This window comes from Aotus nancymaae, unplaced genomic scaffold, assembly GCF_030222135.1.
Source record: "Aotus nancymaae isolate 86718 unplaced genomic scaffold, 86718_ANA_hifiasm-v0.15.2.pri h1tg000007l, whole genome shotgun sequence".
In the NCBI taxonomy this organism is placed as follows: Eukaryota; Metazoa; Chordata; class Mammalia; order Primates; family Aotidae; genus Aotus; species Aotus nancymaae.
In genome coordinates, this window is record NW_026988418.1 from 20,033,757 (window position 1) to 20,050,659 (window position 16,903).

At 34.4% G+C, this 16,903-nt stretch overlaps 2 protein-coding genes across 8 annotated transcripts in view; one reads left to right on the forward strand and one right to left on the reverse strand.

Moving 5' to 3' along the window:
- Positions 1–11,333, forward strand: part of PRKAA2 (protein kinase AMP-activated catalytic subunit alpha 2) — a 70,887-nt gene extending 59,554 nt beyond the window's left edge. The window contains exons 7-9 of the mRNA XM_021667725.2: positions 83–587; positions 2,161–2,287; positions 3,531–11,333. Of these exons, the coding sequence (XP_021523400.2) occupies positions 83–587; positions 2,161–2,287; positions 3,531–3,769 (871 nt within the window). The 3' untranslated portion in view covers positions 3,770–11,333. The remainder of the gene's footprint in view (positions 1–82; positions 588–2,160; positions 2,288–3,530) is intronic.
- A 3,467-nt stretch (positions 11,334–14,800) lies between these two features.
- The window catches only part of FYB2 (FYN binding protein 2), a 106,626-nt gene continuing 104,523 nt past the window's right edge, over positions 14,801–16,903 (reverse strand). For 6 of the 7 annotated variants that reach the window (XM_012442796.2, XM_012442794.2, XM_064372398.1 and 3 more), the window contains 3 exons: positions 16,106–16,262; positions 15,964–15,997; positions 14,801–15,639 (listed from right to left, as the gene is read on the reverse strand). In XM_012442796.2, coding sequence (XP_012298219.2) covers positions 15,627–15,639; positions 15,964–15,997; positions 16,106–16,262 — 204 coding nt within the window. In that variant the 3' untranslated portion in view covers positions 14,801–15,626. Of the gene's footprint in view, positions 15,640–15,963; positions 15,998–16,105; positions 16,263–16,903 lie in introns of those variants that run through there. The other variant, XR_010341190.1, reaches the window with a different exon arrangement.

Genomic DNA, 16,903 nt, shown 5'->3' on the forward strand with positions numbered 1-16,903 from the left:
CTATTATGTTGTATTGCCCAATGTCTAAATTATTCGGACTTGCCAAAGCATGTCTTACAATAGTGTATTGTGTTTTTCCTAGAGAGCATGAATGGTTTAAACAAGATTTGCCCAGTTACTTATTTCCTGAAGACCCTTCCTATGATGCTAATGTCATTGATGATGAGGCTGTGAAAGAAGTGTGTGAAAAATTTGAGTGTACAGAATCAGAAGTAATGAACAGTTTATATAGCGGTGACCCTCAAGACCAGCTTGCAGTGGCTTATCATCTTATCATTGACAATCGGAGAATAATGAACCAAGCCAGTGAGTTCTACCTCGCCTCTAGTCCTCCATCTGGTTCTTTTATGGATGATAGTGCCATGCATATTCCTCCAGGCCTGAAACCTCATCCAGAAAGGATGCCACCTCTTATAGCAGACAGCCCCAAAGCAAGATGTCCATTGGATGCACTGAATACGACTAAGCCCAAATCTTTAGCTGTGAAAAAAGCCAAGTGGCATCTTGGAATCCGAAGTCAGAGCAAACCATATGACATTATGGCTGAAGTTTACCGAGCTATGAAGCAACTGGATTTTGAATGGAAGGTAAGAAATTATAATGTATTAGGATCATTTGTAGAAGCCATTTTTCTATATGATAAGCTGCTCTGAACTGCTGAGTTGAATATTAAGCACAGTTTTTTCTAGTAATATACCATGCACATTAAAAACAAACAAAAAATAACCTCTATAAGGATGAAAACCAGTTGATGCTGGAAACCAACATATTTTGAATTATAAAATAGTGTTGTTTCAAGAAAAAAAGTAATCAACTAGAAATCATCTGAGAAAATAGCTTACTGGTTTCAGCATGCATTATAGCGATGGAAAATCATGAGTGTCTTCAAAGATAGTATGTTTTTACTTCCTCTTTTTTTAGGGAGTTTTTTTTCTTTTTTAGGGGACAGAGGCAGGTGGCTGTAATAGCTAGTAATCAATACAAATTATACCATCACACGTATTTATTCAGTCAATAAACACTTTTCTCTAAGTTGTGATATTCTGTATTATTTGGCTAGTGCTTTTAATGCTTATAGTACATTTTCCTTACTCTCAGCCCACAGTTTGCTTTTCTTAAAAATTAGTGCTTAATTTTATTTTAGTTCTATTTGAATATGTGTGTGGGGAGGGCATTTTTCCATTTCAAATATACCTTTCACTCTTGTTCTTTTCCTGAGGATTATGAACTTTTAAAGGAAGAAGAAAAATGTTCCAACTTACCATGTAAATATAGATTTGACATGTTCAAATAAATTAGTCATTTTCATTTTATTTGTACATAAATATTTTCTTAAAATTATATAAAAAAACTCTTTGTTTTGAAGCAGTCTTAGTTAGTTTAGAAAGAGATGTTAACATCTTTGAAATTCTGTACTGAAACATTTTTGAAACTAGTATCACAGATGTTTTGAAAATCCAGAATATTCAATGCAGGTTTATTTTTTTTGTTTTTTGAGACAGAGTCTCACTCCGTCACCCAGGCTGGAGTGCAGTGGCACCATCTTGACTCACTGCAACCCAGGGTAAAGCGATCATCCAACCTCAGCCTCCCTAGTAGCTGGGACTATAGGCGCCCACCACCACATTTGGCTGATTTTTTTTTTTTTTTTTGTATATTTTTGTAGAGACGGACTTCACCAAGTTGCCTAGTCTGGTCTCAAGCTCCTGGGCTCAGGCAATCCACCCACCTTGGCCTCCCAAAGTGGTGGGATTACAGGCATCAGCCACTGTGCTTGGTTCTCTTTGTTCCTTCTACTCCATAATCATCCATGAACATGTTTAAGCAGAGACTGGGCAACCAAATTATAATCACTATTTTAGAGTTGATGTGTATCTAGAGTGAAGGCTAGACTTTATGTAATCTGTGGGTTCTCTTTGTTTCCTTTATCTTTCTCTTTTTTTTCAGTACCCCAAATTCAAGTAGTTTTTCCTTTAAATCTTAATTGCCATATGGTACTACTAGTGGGGATTAAATAAATGCTAAATTACTAGTAATACAAAAAATTATTCAGATATTCCTTTCCTACCTCACACATATTAATTACTTGTTTTGCTGTTTTTTGCAATGAAAAGGGAGATATTTTGTAGTTTATTATTTTTAATTGATTTTTCACGTTAGGTAGTGAATGCATACCATCTTCGTGTAAGAAGAAAAAATCCAGTGACTGGCAATTATGTGAAAATGAGCTTACAACTTTACCTGGTTGATAACAGGAGCTATCTTTTGGACTTTAAAAGCATTGATGGTAAGGAAGCTATGCATGCATGAGCTCTGAGAAGATAAAATTTGGCACTAGTTGACCAGATGTTAAAATCGTCTCGAAGACATCGGTGGGTAGGTCGTGCACTGGTTTTTAAGTAATCTAGACTTAACCAAAATGTAAGTGAAGTGAAAAAGATGAAAGATGTGTTGAATACCCTTACTTGGAATCTTTCCACAAGAAGTATCTCCATGGCATAAAAGAATCATTTGAAGTGTTGGCCGTGGAGCACAAGTAAGGAACAACAGGGAGTTAATTTACCTTTTAAATTAACTGACTTGTCAGGGATTCGTCACATTTCTCCATTCATATTTTATTAGTATTGTAATGTCTAAACTTTCCCCTTCATTACCTTTCCTCATCCTGGGTGGCCAGGGTGACCAAATAGGTCTCTATTGGGATTTAGGTTGGATTTAGGTACCCATGGCAATCAAGGAGCCAAAGGCGTCAGGGAAAATTGTCACATCCAAGAACTTAGTGTGTGCCGAGGTTTAAACCTGAGTAAACCAAATGTGATTATTCATTTCAGAGGCCCAAGTGGGATAAAACCAGAATAAACCAAGGGTCAGGTGATAGATGGAACAAGAATGGAACTGAGTTTAGAGTTAGGGAAGTTGTTTTAAACAAAGCATTTAAATTTTACTCTTGAGCTACCGTCAACAATGTATGGTGGTGTTTATATGGATCCCAGACCTCTTCCATTGAAATTACGTGTTGTTATTAAATTGCAAATTCTTGGGAACCACTCCAGACTGATTACATCAGAGTTTCTGGAGACTGGTCCTGGGAATCGTAGAATCTTCAGTTTTAACAAGATTTCTCTCACTTTGCACCCTGTCTTCCCAAGGCAATGTATCGTGGTAACTTTTATTTTTACCTTAATGATTTTTTTTGTTGATATGCTAGAAGAAAATAAGTTGTCAAGAATACACTTTCTTCACATGCAGAGATATCAGTTTGATTCTAATATCAATGACAAATACTCCAATTTGAGAGGGACTTAGGGACCACATTTTGACTCTGTGCAAGTGTTGTGATTGGTAGTGATGTTTGTTAAGATTGTTGGAAGGAAGAGGATTGTGCTCCTAAAACAGTGAAACATGACATTCAGTATTAAGTTGCCCTCACTCAGATGTGTTTACTTAATATTCTGAATATCATAATTTCATAGGAAGGGTTTGGGCATATATGCTTTTAATATAAATTGCTCTTCTTTGGCCTATTTCAGATGAAGTAGTGGAGCAGAGGTCTGGTTCCTCAACACCTCAGCGTTCCTGTTCTGCTGCTGGCTTACACAGACCAAGATCAAGTTTTGATTCCACAACTGCAGAGAGCCATTCACTTTCTGGCTCTCTCACTGGCTCTTTGACTGGAAGCACATTGTCTTCCGTTTCACCTCGCCTGGGCAGTCACACCATGGATTTTTTTGAAATGTGTGCCAGTCTAATCACTACTTTAGCCCGCTGATGATCTGTCTCTAGTTTCTTTCTGTTACTGCTCTATGAAAATCAGATATATTCTTTAAATTTTTGTCTTACTTTTGGATAACATCTGCTGCAATACTAATTGAGAGACATGAATTATTTCCAGGGGACACACAATGCTATTGAAATTACTGAAAACAAAATATCTGACATCTTATTTCCTTGTAAAAATCTGTAATTTTATTGTGCCTATGATAAATTCACATAGGCAGTATCTTTAATAGGTTAATATCGATGAGGATTTTTAATTTACAATTATGAGTTCATTACAGATGATTAACACACCACACTGGCGAACCATCTCAAAGTAAGGGTGGTTTGGCAACACCTCCTTGCTTTACTGTTTAGTGTAGGTAAATCCAGTTTACTTCCTAAATTTCAGTAGGCTTTCTGCTGTGTTTATGCCCCCAACTTTTTTTTTAACAAAAAACGATTAAAAAGTAAAAGAACCACTAGTAAGATATTATTTAAATGTTGAAATCTTAAAAACCTGCCCTCAAGATTTCAGAAGCCAACTTCTGACAGTATTTTTACAAATACTGCCTAGTATATTCAACAGAAAGACTGGGGTCATGTAACAGGTAAACACAATTTTCAGATTCCTTAAAAACAACTGTAACTAACTCAGGGTTTTAGCTTGCAATTTCCCTGAATAATATGCTTATCTTAAGAGCCGTCAAGTCAAATTAGTATTAGAACATCTGGAATTGCAACAATTTTTGTCTTTTACATAAACTTACATCATTTTAAAAATGCCTTCAAAACCTACCTTTCTCAAATTCTTTATGGCTCTATTTATTTTTGCATTTCACCAACAGTGATAAAATAGTTAAAGTATCAACAGTCCTTTAAATGAGAATTCTTTTTGATCTTTATTTTGTGTGTCAGGTGTTAGGGTCCTGGTGCATCTCACAATGCTAATTCTTCATTGGAAGCCACTCCCTTCACTCCACCTGTCCTAGTCACTACTGTCTTTGTTTATTGTGTGATCCTCAGTGGTTGAGTGATACCGCTTTTGAATTTTTTTCTAGTTTCAAGTTTGAAAACACAGTTCTGGACCTAAGGGCTTGTGTACACTTCCAAAGCTTGGTAGGCTATGACCTTCACTGTTGAACCTGATAGGGCAGGGAAGCTTTGAACATCAAGAAAAGAAATTCTCTCTTAAATAAGTAAATATATATATCTATATCTGTATGTATTCACACATCAGTGCTTTTAAGCAAAAACCAAACAGTTTTTTTGTTTTGCTTTGTGCATTTTTTTTTAAGATTTTTTAAAAAAACAAACTATATATAGTAGAGTAAATAATAGTTTATTGATTATGTTTTGTTTTAAAGTATTTTTAAATTATGTGTGATTTATCTAATTTGTATTTATTCATTTGTTATTTTAACCATCTTATTTACCTGAATTACCCTAAAAACATTAAGCTCTTGAAAACAGAAAAATGACATTACCTTGAAAGATTTCTCTTTGCCAAAAAAATGTATGTTCTACCAAGAGGCAAATGACAATATTAGACCAAGTTTCTTCCGTGTTAGTGGAAGACAGGCGTGTCTGTCTTTAAACATTCTTTGAATCAGGAATTTACATTGTGTCACATCATATGACTTTGCAGATCTTTTAAAAACTGATGTAAATAACTTATTAGTTCAACTTCTTAATACCAAAATAAGAGAATCGTTCACCAATTTGGGAAAGAGGGCAGGTTGCAGTTTGAGATAGTTTAAGGTTTAATTATTGAAAGATTGCCATCTTGTGGCACCAAAGGGTAATTAAGTGATTATTTGTATAGGGAAAAGCAGTCCTGCTGTTAGTCTGATGTGCATTATAGATATGGGATAGTTTTGGGTTCTCCAAATGGGTACATACCTCTTTTGGGAAAAACAGGGCCTCCTCATAATATTTGCATGGTTATGAATGGAATTAACTTAGAAAAAATGAACTAATCAGCTTACTTAACCCTAATGACAAAATGCACAAAAATTTTGAAGGCAGAAGGAATCTAGTGGTGTTTTAGCTCCATTGGTCTAATAGATAAGATATTAAAAATTTGTTCATATCAAAATTACCTTATATGGATGATTGTCATGTTTTTTGAGAGTTAATTTATTTACTGTTTTCTAAATCTTGCCAGTATTTATGAACAGCTGTAGTTTGATATTTACTGAATTTTAGGAGAACTAATGGTCACAGCTTGGGTTCTTTTATGTGCATCTTTTTAAAACAGCTATTTCATGAATCTAGATGGTTGGTTTTTAGAGAATATTTCAGGAGACATAGTCCAGCACAATAAGAGGTAGAATATTGTTACAGCAGGCTTTTTGTTGCTTGTGGGCAGATAGGGAAAGAATCAGTTAACCCCAAATTTCCACATTTCAGTCTTGTAAACTATGGATGTGGTAAGTAGATGTGGGCTAAGAATAATTTCCTCCAGTTAAGACTCTGGAGGAGAGCTTCTATTGTTAGGTTACAGATAAGGCCTTAGTTATATCATGGAAATGGACTCCATGTGCTTCGAGAACTGCATTTCCCAAAGTATATCCTGTGAGATGCTCCACAGAAAAAGTGACTGCATGGACTAAGTTTGAAAAATATTGCATGCAATTTTCCCATCGAAGGTGACAATGGATGTAAGCATTAAAGACTTTGACAGGTCTTTCTGTGAAAAAAAGAAAACGATATAACTTTGTTGAAGTTTGCTTTGTCATATTTTTCATTTAAAAAAACTTAATATCCAATGCATTTTTAGGAAAGTATTGTCCCAGAATGCCATAATTAGGGTAGTTAATAATTAAGTTAGCACTTCCTTTTATCAGTTGTTGGGAAGAATCTGATTGAAAATTAGAGTCATTTTGTTTTAACTTGCAGACATGTTCGTCATGAGTGAATGCTGGACTAAATAGAATTTTTGTGTCTGCAACTTGTTGCATGACATCCTGGTTTTCTTAATCAGCTTGTGTTATTTTTTGAGTGCAACATTATTTTTATGGATGGGTGACTGAAAAGCCTGAAACAAGATTACTTGTTAAAAAAGTCTAAGAGACTAGTGACTCATGCTTACGGCTCTATGGATGATAAATTCTGATTCTTACTTTTAAAAGAAGTCACTTATTCTTACTTTTAAAAGTCACTGATTCTTTTAAGATACGTAGTCAGTGAACATTTTGTAAATACTTTATGATACCATATGAAGGTCTAATTCCTGTTATTCAATGTAGGAATATGAAACTTCTCAGACTGAATATGCAGAGAGGGAAGTAGGCAAACCATTTGCAAGTTGGGTTTTTGTTCTGATTAACAAACCCTTTAAGAGACACTTTTGTAATCTCTAGTGTTTACATTCCTTGATACTAGGTATCTGTAAAGAGAATCCAGGAGCCTAAATTAATCAGAAATAATTGTATTTCTATGTCAGGGTATTGGCTATATGTAGCACAAACAATTCTCCATTTTCTGCAAATGCGTTTTTCAGGACAGTTTTATAATTCTGGGTTTGCTTTTTCTTATTCCCTAGCCAGTTTGTACTCAGGGAATACAAATTGATTTTTACTGATAAATGAGACATAGTTCAGAAAATAATCATAAACAAGTATTATAGATTTTTGATCTATTTGGATTTATCTGTAGCATCTAATAATGTGCAGTGTACTGAGTTAATGTAGGCACTTCACCTTCTGTTTAGAAAATGTAAACACCTGGAACATGCCTGCCACAGATACCACTTTGTCTGTTCACTGGTTAATAATATACATCCTATTAATGGTTGTAAAATCTCAGTATCTAATTGCTAGACATGTTCACAATTTTGTCTGTTTTTGTTTATTTGTTTTTAAAGACCCCAATTTTTTCAATCTGGCATTTATTTACTTGGTTCTCCTGTGTCACCCTGTGGCTTTTTAAATAGGGAATGTAATTTATTTTAATAGTAGTTCTCAAAGACTCTATTAAAAACTCTGGATGAGGGATATGTGCAATCTATTGGTAAGACACATCCTATGTTTGGCCTCATTTTTATAATTCCTAAAATGGGAGAGGTAGATTTTAACACTTCTAAGGTACTTTTGAGCTTTAAAGTTATTTTCTGCTTTTTCATATGATTGTGTTAATGTTCACTTTTTATATATTTAGAGTTTTTATACTAGTGTGAATGTTTCTGTTTTGATTTGGTAAGGCATATCAAAGGTATATACTTGAATATTTTTCTAAATACAGCTGCCAGAGGAATGCAAATGGCAAAAATCATCCAGAAAACCAAACATGGTGAAACATCATGTCCACTTGGCATGAAGCAAAGCATTACAAATTTGGAGTGATGAAAGTGTTCCATATATTTTTTATAGTGATTTTTCGATCTAGAGACCCTCCATATTGTTTACTTACTATTATAATAACTTTGTGAGGTAACCAGAAAAAGCTTTTTTGCCATTTCCAGATGAGGAAGCAGGACCAGAAAGCTGTTCATAGAGCTTTAACGCCATGCAGGCATTCAACAGTGATCAATTGCTCTTTATAGGAAACCACCTTTCCTCTGGGGAAGAACAGTCTGAATTAATAAAACATCAGAGTGGTTGAGTAATAAAAATAAACACAGATGTATTGCTTTCAAGTCTTAGAGTGGCATAAAGTAGTCTTAAATAAATAGTTCTTAGTTTAATTATTTGAACCAGTTGACTGTACTGAGATGTAATTATCTGAAGTATTTGTTAGCATATTGGTTTTTGTAAATATTTCTAAGTTATTGAGGGTGCTTAAAATACTGAAGAAACTTTAAGACATGATTCTTCTTATAATTTTATGTGATTCTCATAGCACAATCATTTTTAAGAAAGGAAAACTAGGCCAGGTGCAGTGACTCATGCCTATAATCCCAGCACTTTGGGATCCTCAGGTGGATCATCTGAGTCAAGAGTTCGAGACCAGCCTGGCCAACATGGTGAAACCTCATTTCTTCTAAAAATACAAAAATTAGCCGGTGTGGTGGCAGGCTATTTATAATCCCAGCTACTGGGAGGCTGAGGCACAGGAATCTCTTGAACCTGGGAGGCAGAGGTTGCAATAACCAAGATGGTGCCACTGCATGCCAGCGTGGGCAACAGCACAAGACTTTGTCTGGGGAAAAAAAAACCAAAAAACTAGTCCTAGTCCCTGACCTAAATTGTTATAGTTTTTGACTATTATCTGAATTCGGCTTATCTAAATTTCATATGCAGATTGATAATTTTTCATTTTGTATTTATAGTAGATGATATATTTTCATAGAGTATAGTTCTAATTTACAAACACCTAATTATTATTAGCTTGATAGAGTTTCTCCCAAACCTTATAAAACTTTGAAATGTACTTAGGTTTGAGCTTTAAAAATTATAAAAACTTCATTTAAGCAAGTCGCTGGCATCCTTACTAGCATTTCCACATATAATTGTGATGCATTTGATGTCACTGAACAGTAATAGCATGAAGAACAGGTCTCACAGTCTAGACTGGATTGAGTTTTAATTAAACTTCTTCAGCCATAGCCTGATAAGAATCAGGCTGGGTCTAGAAGAGTTATCAGACTGTAGGCCTGTATTAATTTTGCAAGCTAATGTTGATGTTTACTGCCAGTGTTGCATAGCAATGCCAGTTTCCAGTTGTGACTGTGTATGTGACTTTTGGTAAAAATGGTTTATATCTAAAGTAGTTTAGATTTTATGGAAGTAGCTCATGATTGTTTGGACAAGCAGGGTAGGTAAATTGCAAGTACATTTAAAGTGTAATTAAATCCTAGAGTAGCGCACTCTCCAGAAAAATAAGAGAGTTTTGAATTTGGAGAATATCAGGCATGAAAACTTTTTTGAATAATACATAGAATTTTGACAAGGTTCTTACAGTACATACAGTGTAACCTTTTTTGAGGCAGGGTGGGGGTGGTTGCTACTTAGTGTTGATTTAAAATTTCAAGGAGGAACAAAAATGTTCTAGCCAAGGAGAACTGCATTGTTATTTTTTTTTCTAATTTAAACGTGCATTTTTCAGTTACACATTTTTTAAAATAAGGTTTGCTACCAAAAATGACCATTTTTCTAGACAGATAACATTTTCCTAAAGTGGAAAAGAAAGATTCACTGCTCTAACAAAAACAAAACCAAACACTAAATTGTGCCTTCTCCCTTAAATTATAGGAAGAGTAATAAAATCTTGTTCAAACTGTATTTTATTTTTTTTAATCCCTCTCAGTTCTCCTTAGAGCTGCCTCCTACAAATGATCATGTTTGCATCTGTCTGATTGAGTTCCCTTGGCCAAACTTCACACTACCGCTATCAGAAGTTGTTCGCTAAATGTATTTTTCTACTTTTTTTATGTTGATTGACTTTATAAGTCACCTTGGACATTTGGCTGCCTTCTCATGCTTTAAAAATTAATGCAATGAATAGCAGTTTTTGGATTTTAACCCTTTAAAAAGTTTGTCAAGGAAACAACTCAGAGCCAAGAACAAAATCTAACTTGGAATCTGTTTCTTCCTTTGGCTGCTGAAGCAGCAGCAAATCACATAACCTCATTTAGTTTTTCCATTTAAAAATATAGATAATAACCTACCTCACAGATGTGTGTGAGAAACTGTTTGAAAGCCCTTGTTTAAATACAGGGTTTATATCCCCACATTCAATGTAAATTCCTTTTTTTAAAAAAAAAAGTATCTTTGATACTGATAGGATGAGTATCTTCATTTTTAGGTAAGATCACAGTTTCACAAATTGTGGTGTTCATAAGTTACATTTAATATTTCTTGAAATCTCAGATATTCAAATATCAAACTTGTCCTTTGTTGTAACAGTTATTCAGAATCTCTTCAAGTGTTGGCTGAAGTTGCCTTAATGTACCAAAATACAGCTCTCAAGACTGTTCACAATTATCTGTGGTTGTACAATGTTTTGAACATTTAATGTAAAGTTGCTGTAGAACTGTGAACTCTAAGGATAGTATCTTTATTGTTTTAGGAAGAATGGTTGTATTCTTTGTCATATATGCTTAAATATACAGTGGATTTTGAGTGCAACAAATAAAACTGAAAGTTAACAGCCATTAGGTTGTGTCATGACAATCATAATATAGGATATAATATTTCCCTTTTTTCAAAAACATCCTGCATTAATTCATTCTTAGCTTACCTTTGAAAAAAAAATCCATTGACCCATTGGAGTACGTCGTTACGTATTTATTGAAAAAAATTTTTAATTGTTGAAATTGGGACCACTTTTTATAATTGGTTTCAGGGAAAAAAATAGACTTTCAGTGCTAGTGTATTCAAATAACTCAGATTCAAGTTTCAGTTTTGTTTGTTATGTACTTTTTGTGAGTGTTATATGATGTGGGAAGGATTTGTCTTCTAGTAACCATATGGAAAAGATGTCTTCCTGAATTACACAGCACTTCATAGTTACAGATTCTCCCTAATTAATATTTGCACTGTATGAAACTCATAGGTAACACAGAAAAGCAGCCTGAGTGCTCATAAGCTTTTTTCACAAAATCAAATTAAAGTTTCTGGTTAATTTGAAAGCTATTTTTGTTTCTGCTCCATCATTACGCTGATATTCTGCACACCAACTAATAGTTACAAGAAAGTTGTTAGTGGAAAAGATTGCCTATGACTCATTGGTGATTTCACACCATCTTTGTTCATTTTTGTCATCTTAGTTGTACATTATAGTTTTAACTTGAGCTATTGCATGGGTTTTCTATTGTTGCTGTAACAAATTACTACAAACTTAACAAAATACAAATTATCTTATTGTTCTATAAGTTAGAAATCCAGCGGGCTTAGCTGGTTTTTCTGCCTCAAGTCACACAGGCTGAAAATCAAAGTATCAGTAGGGCTGGGCTCTGGAGGAGAATCTGTTTCCAGGTGCATTGTTGGCAGAATTTCATTCCATGCTGCTGTAGGATTGAGGTCCTTGTTGCCTTTTTGGTTGTTGGTTAGGAGTCATTTAAAGCTCCTAGAGGCCATCATTATTCCTTGGCCCATGGCTCCCTTCATCTTCAAAACCAGCAACAAGGGGCTTATGCTTTGGATCTCTCCTTCCTTCTCTTCAGCTACATGTTTCTGACATGCTGAGACTGACTTTACCACCTTCCTTTTCAAATTTTAAGGGCTCATGTGATTAAACTGGGCCCACCTGGATTATGTGCTTTTTGAAAAACATACTCCTCATGAAAAAGAAAAATGCAAGCATATTAAAATCAGGATACACAGGTAAAGATTTCAATTTGCTTTTTCTAAACTTTAAGGAAAAGAATGGATTTGTTTTTATTAGTGAAAATATTTTCTATTTCCTAAATTGCATAGGTAACACATGCTTTCTATAAGAAATTTGAAAAGTGAAAGAAATGGGAAGAATGAGAAAAATGTCACCCATAATAAGAGGTAGCCACTTCTTAGTTTTGTTATTATATGTTCATATTTTTCCTCTTCCATTTCTTCCCCTCTAGAATATACCTTTTAAAAATTTTGAAGATTTGCAGGAGAGGGCCTGGTCAAGAAGGTTGCTACGCCATTTTGGAAGAAGAGTGAGTATATCACAGAGGAACTCAGAAGTGGGAAGGGAGGTCTTGGGACATCTTAAGGTTACTAGAGGGCCTGGCCAATATATAAATGAGTTTATGAGTAGGCCAGTGTTAGCCTCTGTTACAGTAAAGTGTTTTATTATGCTGTCTTTTTTCTGATGATCCCATTATGTTTACTATGTTTTTATACAAAATTGAAAATAAAATATAAACTTAATCTTTCCATTGAAGCTTTACACTCAGCTAGGGTTTCTAGGAGACAGATGACATCTGCTTAGAATACCACTGAAGTCTTAGTTATGATGTTTACATTCTTGCAGATTAATAATGTGAGAAGTATAGTTTTGATGCTTTGATTCAAAGAAGGGAGGAAATGTGGCTGATATTAGTGAAATAGAAACATCACTGCATTAAGTATGATAAAAAGGATAGAAAAACAATCATTTTTTTCTAAAAACCTATACCATATCAAATAATAATTAGGTACTAGTTTATATTACACCAAATAGTTTATACTTAAAAATAGTGTATTCTATTTAATAGGCTTTTAACACTGAACATTTTTCTGTCTACGCACACAAAAATTACATACCAGTCATTCTTTCAAGACTTATGATTTGAAGTTTAAAAATGTATTTTTGTTTTCAGCATCTTTCAACTTCAGTAAAAGCCAGGTACACAAATGACACCACTTATACAGTAGTGTGTATTAAGGATTTTAGACTACTTTTATATTATTTCATTATAGCATAACAACTACCCTGTGAAATAGACAAGATGAGAGTTATTAGCCCTGTTTTATTTTTTTATTATTATTTATTTATTTTTAGGTGGAGTCTCACTCTGTCCCATAGTCTGGATGGAGTGCAGTAGCATGATCTCAGCTCACTGCAACCTCCATTTCAAAGGTTCAAGCGATTCTCCTGTCTCAGCCTCCTGAGTAGCTGGAATTACAGGCATGCATCAGCACTCTTGGCTAATTTTTGTGTTTTTAATAGACACAGGGTTTCACCATATCAGCCAAGCTGGTCTCGAACTCCTGACCTCAAGTCATCCGCCTGTCTCGGCCTCCCAAAGTGCTGGGATTACAGGCATGAGCAACTGTGCCCAGCCTAACCCTATTCTAATAATGAGGAAATTGAGATGCAAAGAGCTGAGTCGAATTAGAACAAGGGGCCATGTAATGAGGTGGAAAGTGCAGGGGACAAATCTATCTGAGTTCACATTTAGTCCCATTGTTACTCCAAGATTTAAAATGCTTCATGGCGTGGTGAAGTGGCAAGAGTGCTATGTGGTATGTGGTTCTCTGTTGGACAGGATTATTGCATGGAAGATACCTGCTCAACATAGTCATTTACTCTTCTTGCCTTGTCTTTTACAATGCCTACTCTAACAGTTATTGTCCTGGAGAGCAGGAGAGGGCTGCAGTGGCCTCTTACTGGGTAGTAAATTTAGTTCAGGGGTCCAAACATCGAGTTTGGTCTCTGGTCCAAGCAGAAATATATTTCCAAAATTTGGTACCAGGCTTAATTTCATCTCCCAGAAAAGAAGTCTCAAAGCCATTGCCTAATTCTCCTCTCTAACCGCTACATCTAATTAGTCACTAAGACATTCTGTTTTACCTATGTAATACCTCTAATGGGGCTTCTGTACCATATATTTCTGTTGCTGCTGTCTTAAGGTGTAATGCCATTTTGCCTAAAATATTGCAAAAACAATTAATCTCTCCTCTATTATGCATATGGCTGATTGCTTTGCATCTCCCAAATATTTGGCATTTTCTTCCCATCCTCCAAATATCTGCCATTTTCTTACTGCATAACCCTTAAATGGCTCCTTACTCTCTCGAGGAAGAAGTACAAGTGAAGTCTGTCACATTCGAGCCCCACCTTACCTCATTCCAAACAGCTCTTGCTATTTTCCACCAGACATCTTACACTCCATTTACTTTGAATTTTTTCATAATCACCAGACAGAGCATGGGCTTTCCATCTCTATGTCTTGTCTAATAAATAAACATATTTAAAGACCAAGCTTCAGTTTACCTTCTCTGTAAAATACTTTTTAATCCTTTAGCTGTTCCATTCATATCTTAATTATGTTATTTGTAATAATCTCTATGTGTTTCCTTCTCTAAACTCTGAACTTTTTGAATACCTTTTATTCTTGTCTTTTAGAATAAGCCTGGCCTTTATTGGCAAATGTCATTTGGAACATGAAAGAAAGAAAAAAGAACCTAGAAGCTTAAAAAAAATGGCTTCAATATAAAGAACAAGTCCATGAAAACACATTCCATTATGCTTGTGAAGGCCAGAATCATTCTGCTTAAAGAACTGAGTGAAATTCTTCAGTTTTTCAGTGCCGAAAAAGCCACTTAAACATTTGAAACGGTTAAATGCATATGTAGAATTTATTTCTCTTATTGGCATGCAGTTCACCACTTTAAAAAGAAAAGAAACATTACAGTTCAGCTTTTAAATTTTTATTTAATTCCATATAAATGAAAGTACATAAGAATGCTATTATTTGAACAGGTATTTGGGCATAGACAAAATAATGCCAATTGTTCTCATTTTGGACAAAAAGATGTTTTAAAGTAATATAGCATATATATTATTTTGTTAAGTACATTTGGGCCCTTCTTAAAATGATGGGTAAGTTTAGGAATAAATTATTCTTCAGCAGACTATTCCCAAAAGAAACCAATGTGGAACAGTATTCATATAAGTTAATTTTTGTGATAAAGTAAAAGGACAGGTATACCTTGATTTTTTTTTTTAAAGACTGAGCCATAATTACTTTAAGATTATACCTTAAACTTGAATATCTAAAAGCACTTGGTTACGGTATTTACTGTTCAGAATTAAATTATTCCAAATTTGAATGCACAACATCTAGAAATTACAAACGCTTGTATACTAATATTAGAAGCAAACTAACCATCTGCACAACTGACTAGGTGCCATAAGGCATGATTTCTAACTTTGGATATGGCTCATTAAATAAGTGCTCAAATGCTAACACATACTGTTTCACATTCTCTTGAACTGGCAGTGAAGTAGATACTGAAATAGACATTGAAAGATAACCTTTTAGGAGTAAAACCAACATTTAAATGTTGAGGATTTGTTTTTATTTTTCTCTTTTGAGTTCTGCACAAAAGTTTCCACAGATTCCACCATCTCAAAATTTAGACATGTAAACTGAAACTGATGTAAGATAGGGCTAAGATCTTAGGACTAGTTCTCCCTTATGCAGACCATAGCATTTGATCTTGATCTTTCTAAGGTGATCAACTTTGATGCCTGAGAAAAAAGAAAAATATGCAAACATTTTAAAATATAGGACAATGAAACAGTGAGTGAGAGATTTCTAGGGAATTTCTGATCTAGTTTAATATGTTTGTGTTCCTTTAAAATGTTTATAAAGCTGTGTAGAGAAGTTAGATAGCATACTTTAGGAGGCACAATAATAAAATCTCTTCTAATATAATCCTTATAGAATAGGGTACTGCATGCCTAATTTTTTAAACTTCCTGAATTTCAACAGATTCGGAAGTCTCTTCAGACAAGTGTATACAACAGTGTATTAAGAACTCATGATGTAAAGCATAAAATCAAACCACTTACTTGAAATCTAGATGTTCAATGAGCACATATCCATCTATAGAAACAAAAATCACTGTTAATTTGAAAGTTATAGAGAAAATGCTTTAAGGTTTTTTAAAAAACAGTGATTGAAATGTTATGAAAGATAAGCAGATAAACTTACATTTGCCTTTAGAATTACGACATATCACTAGATTTTGCTCAGTGGTATCAATGACTTCCAGTTCTTCTCCAGGGGTTATTGGCAAATCGAATATTCCATTTCTTGAATTACTTGAACAGGCCACTGCTGTGTTGATGACAATAATCTCTTTGTCATACTGGAATGAGAAATTACTGATCAGACCATTCTTGCATAGTTATTTTTTATAACAAAATTAATGGAGGATATAATATAGTAACTCAAACTCAAGATACTATTGACTAGTTAAATAACACATACGGGAATAGAAAATAGGAAGGTGTGCAGTTAAAGGAAAGTCATTTAAGAAAATAATAGTATAATGCTGCAATCTCACATTTGTTTAGTATGATTATATTTTCAAAGTGTTTTCACAACCATTATTTTTTCTCTCAAATCTGTTAAAATTATTTTTAGTTCTGGGGTACATGTGCAGGATGTGCAGGTTTGTTACATGGGTACATGGGTAAACGTGTGTCATAGTTGTTTACTGCACCCATCAAGCCATCACCTAGGTATTAAGCCCAACATGCATTCGCCATCCTTTCTGATACCTCCCTCTGCCTACCTTATCCCCAGACAGGCCCCAGTGTGTATAACCATTATTTCATTGTACTAGAATGAGCCCTGGTGGATGAGGTTGTAACATAGTTATGAATTAAGCCCCATGGATGGTAGTTAACTGTTCCATTTAAAAATTTACCTACAAACTCAGAAAAGAAATTAAAAAAAAAAAAAACCTCTGTGTAGTGCCTTAGAGTTTATAATATTCTTATATAC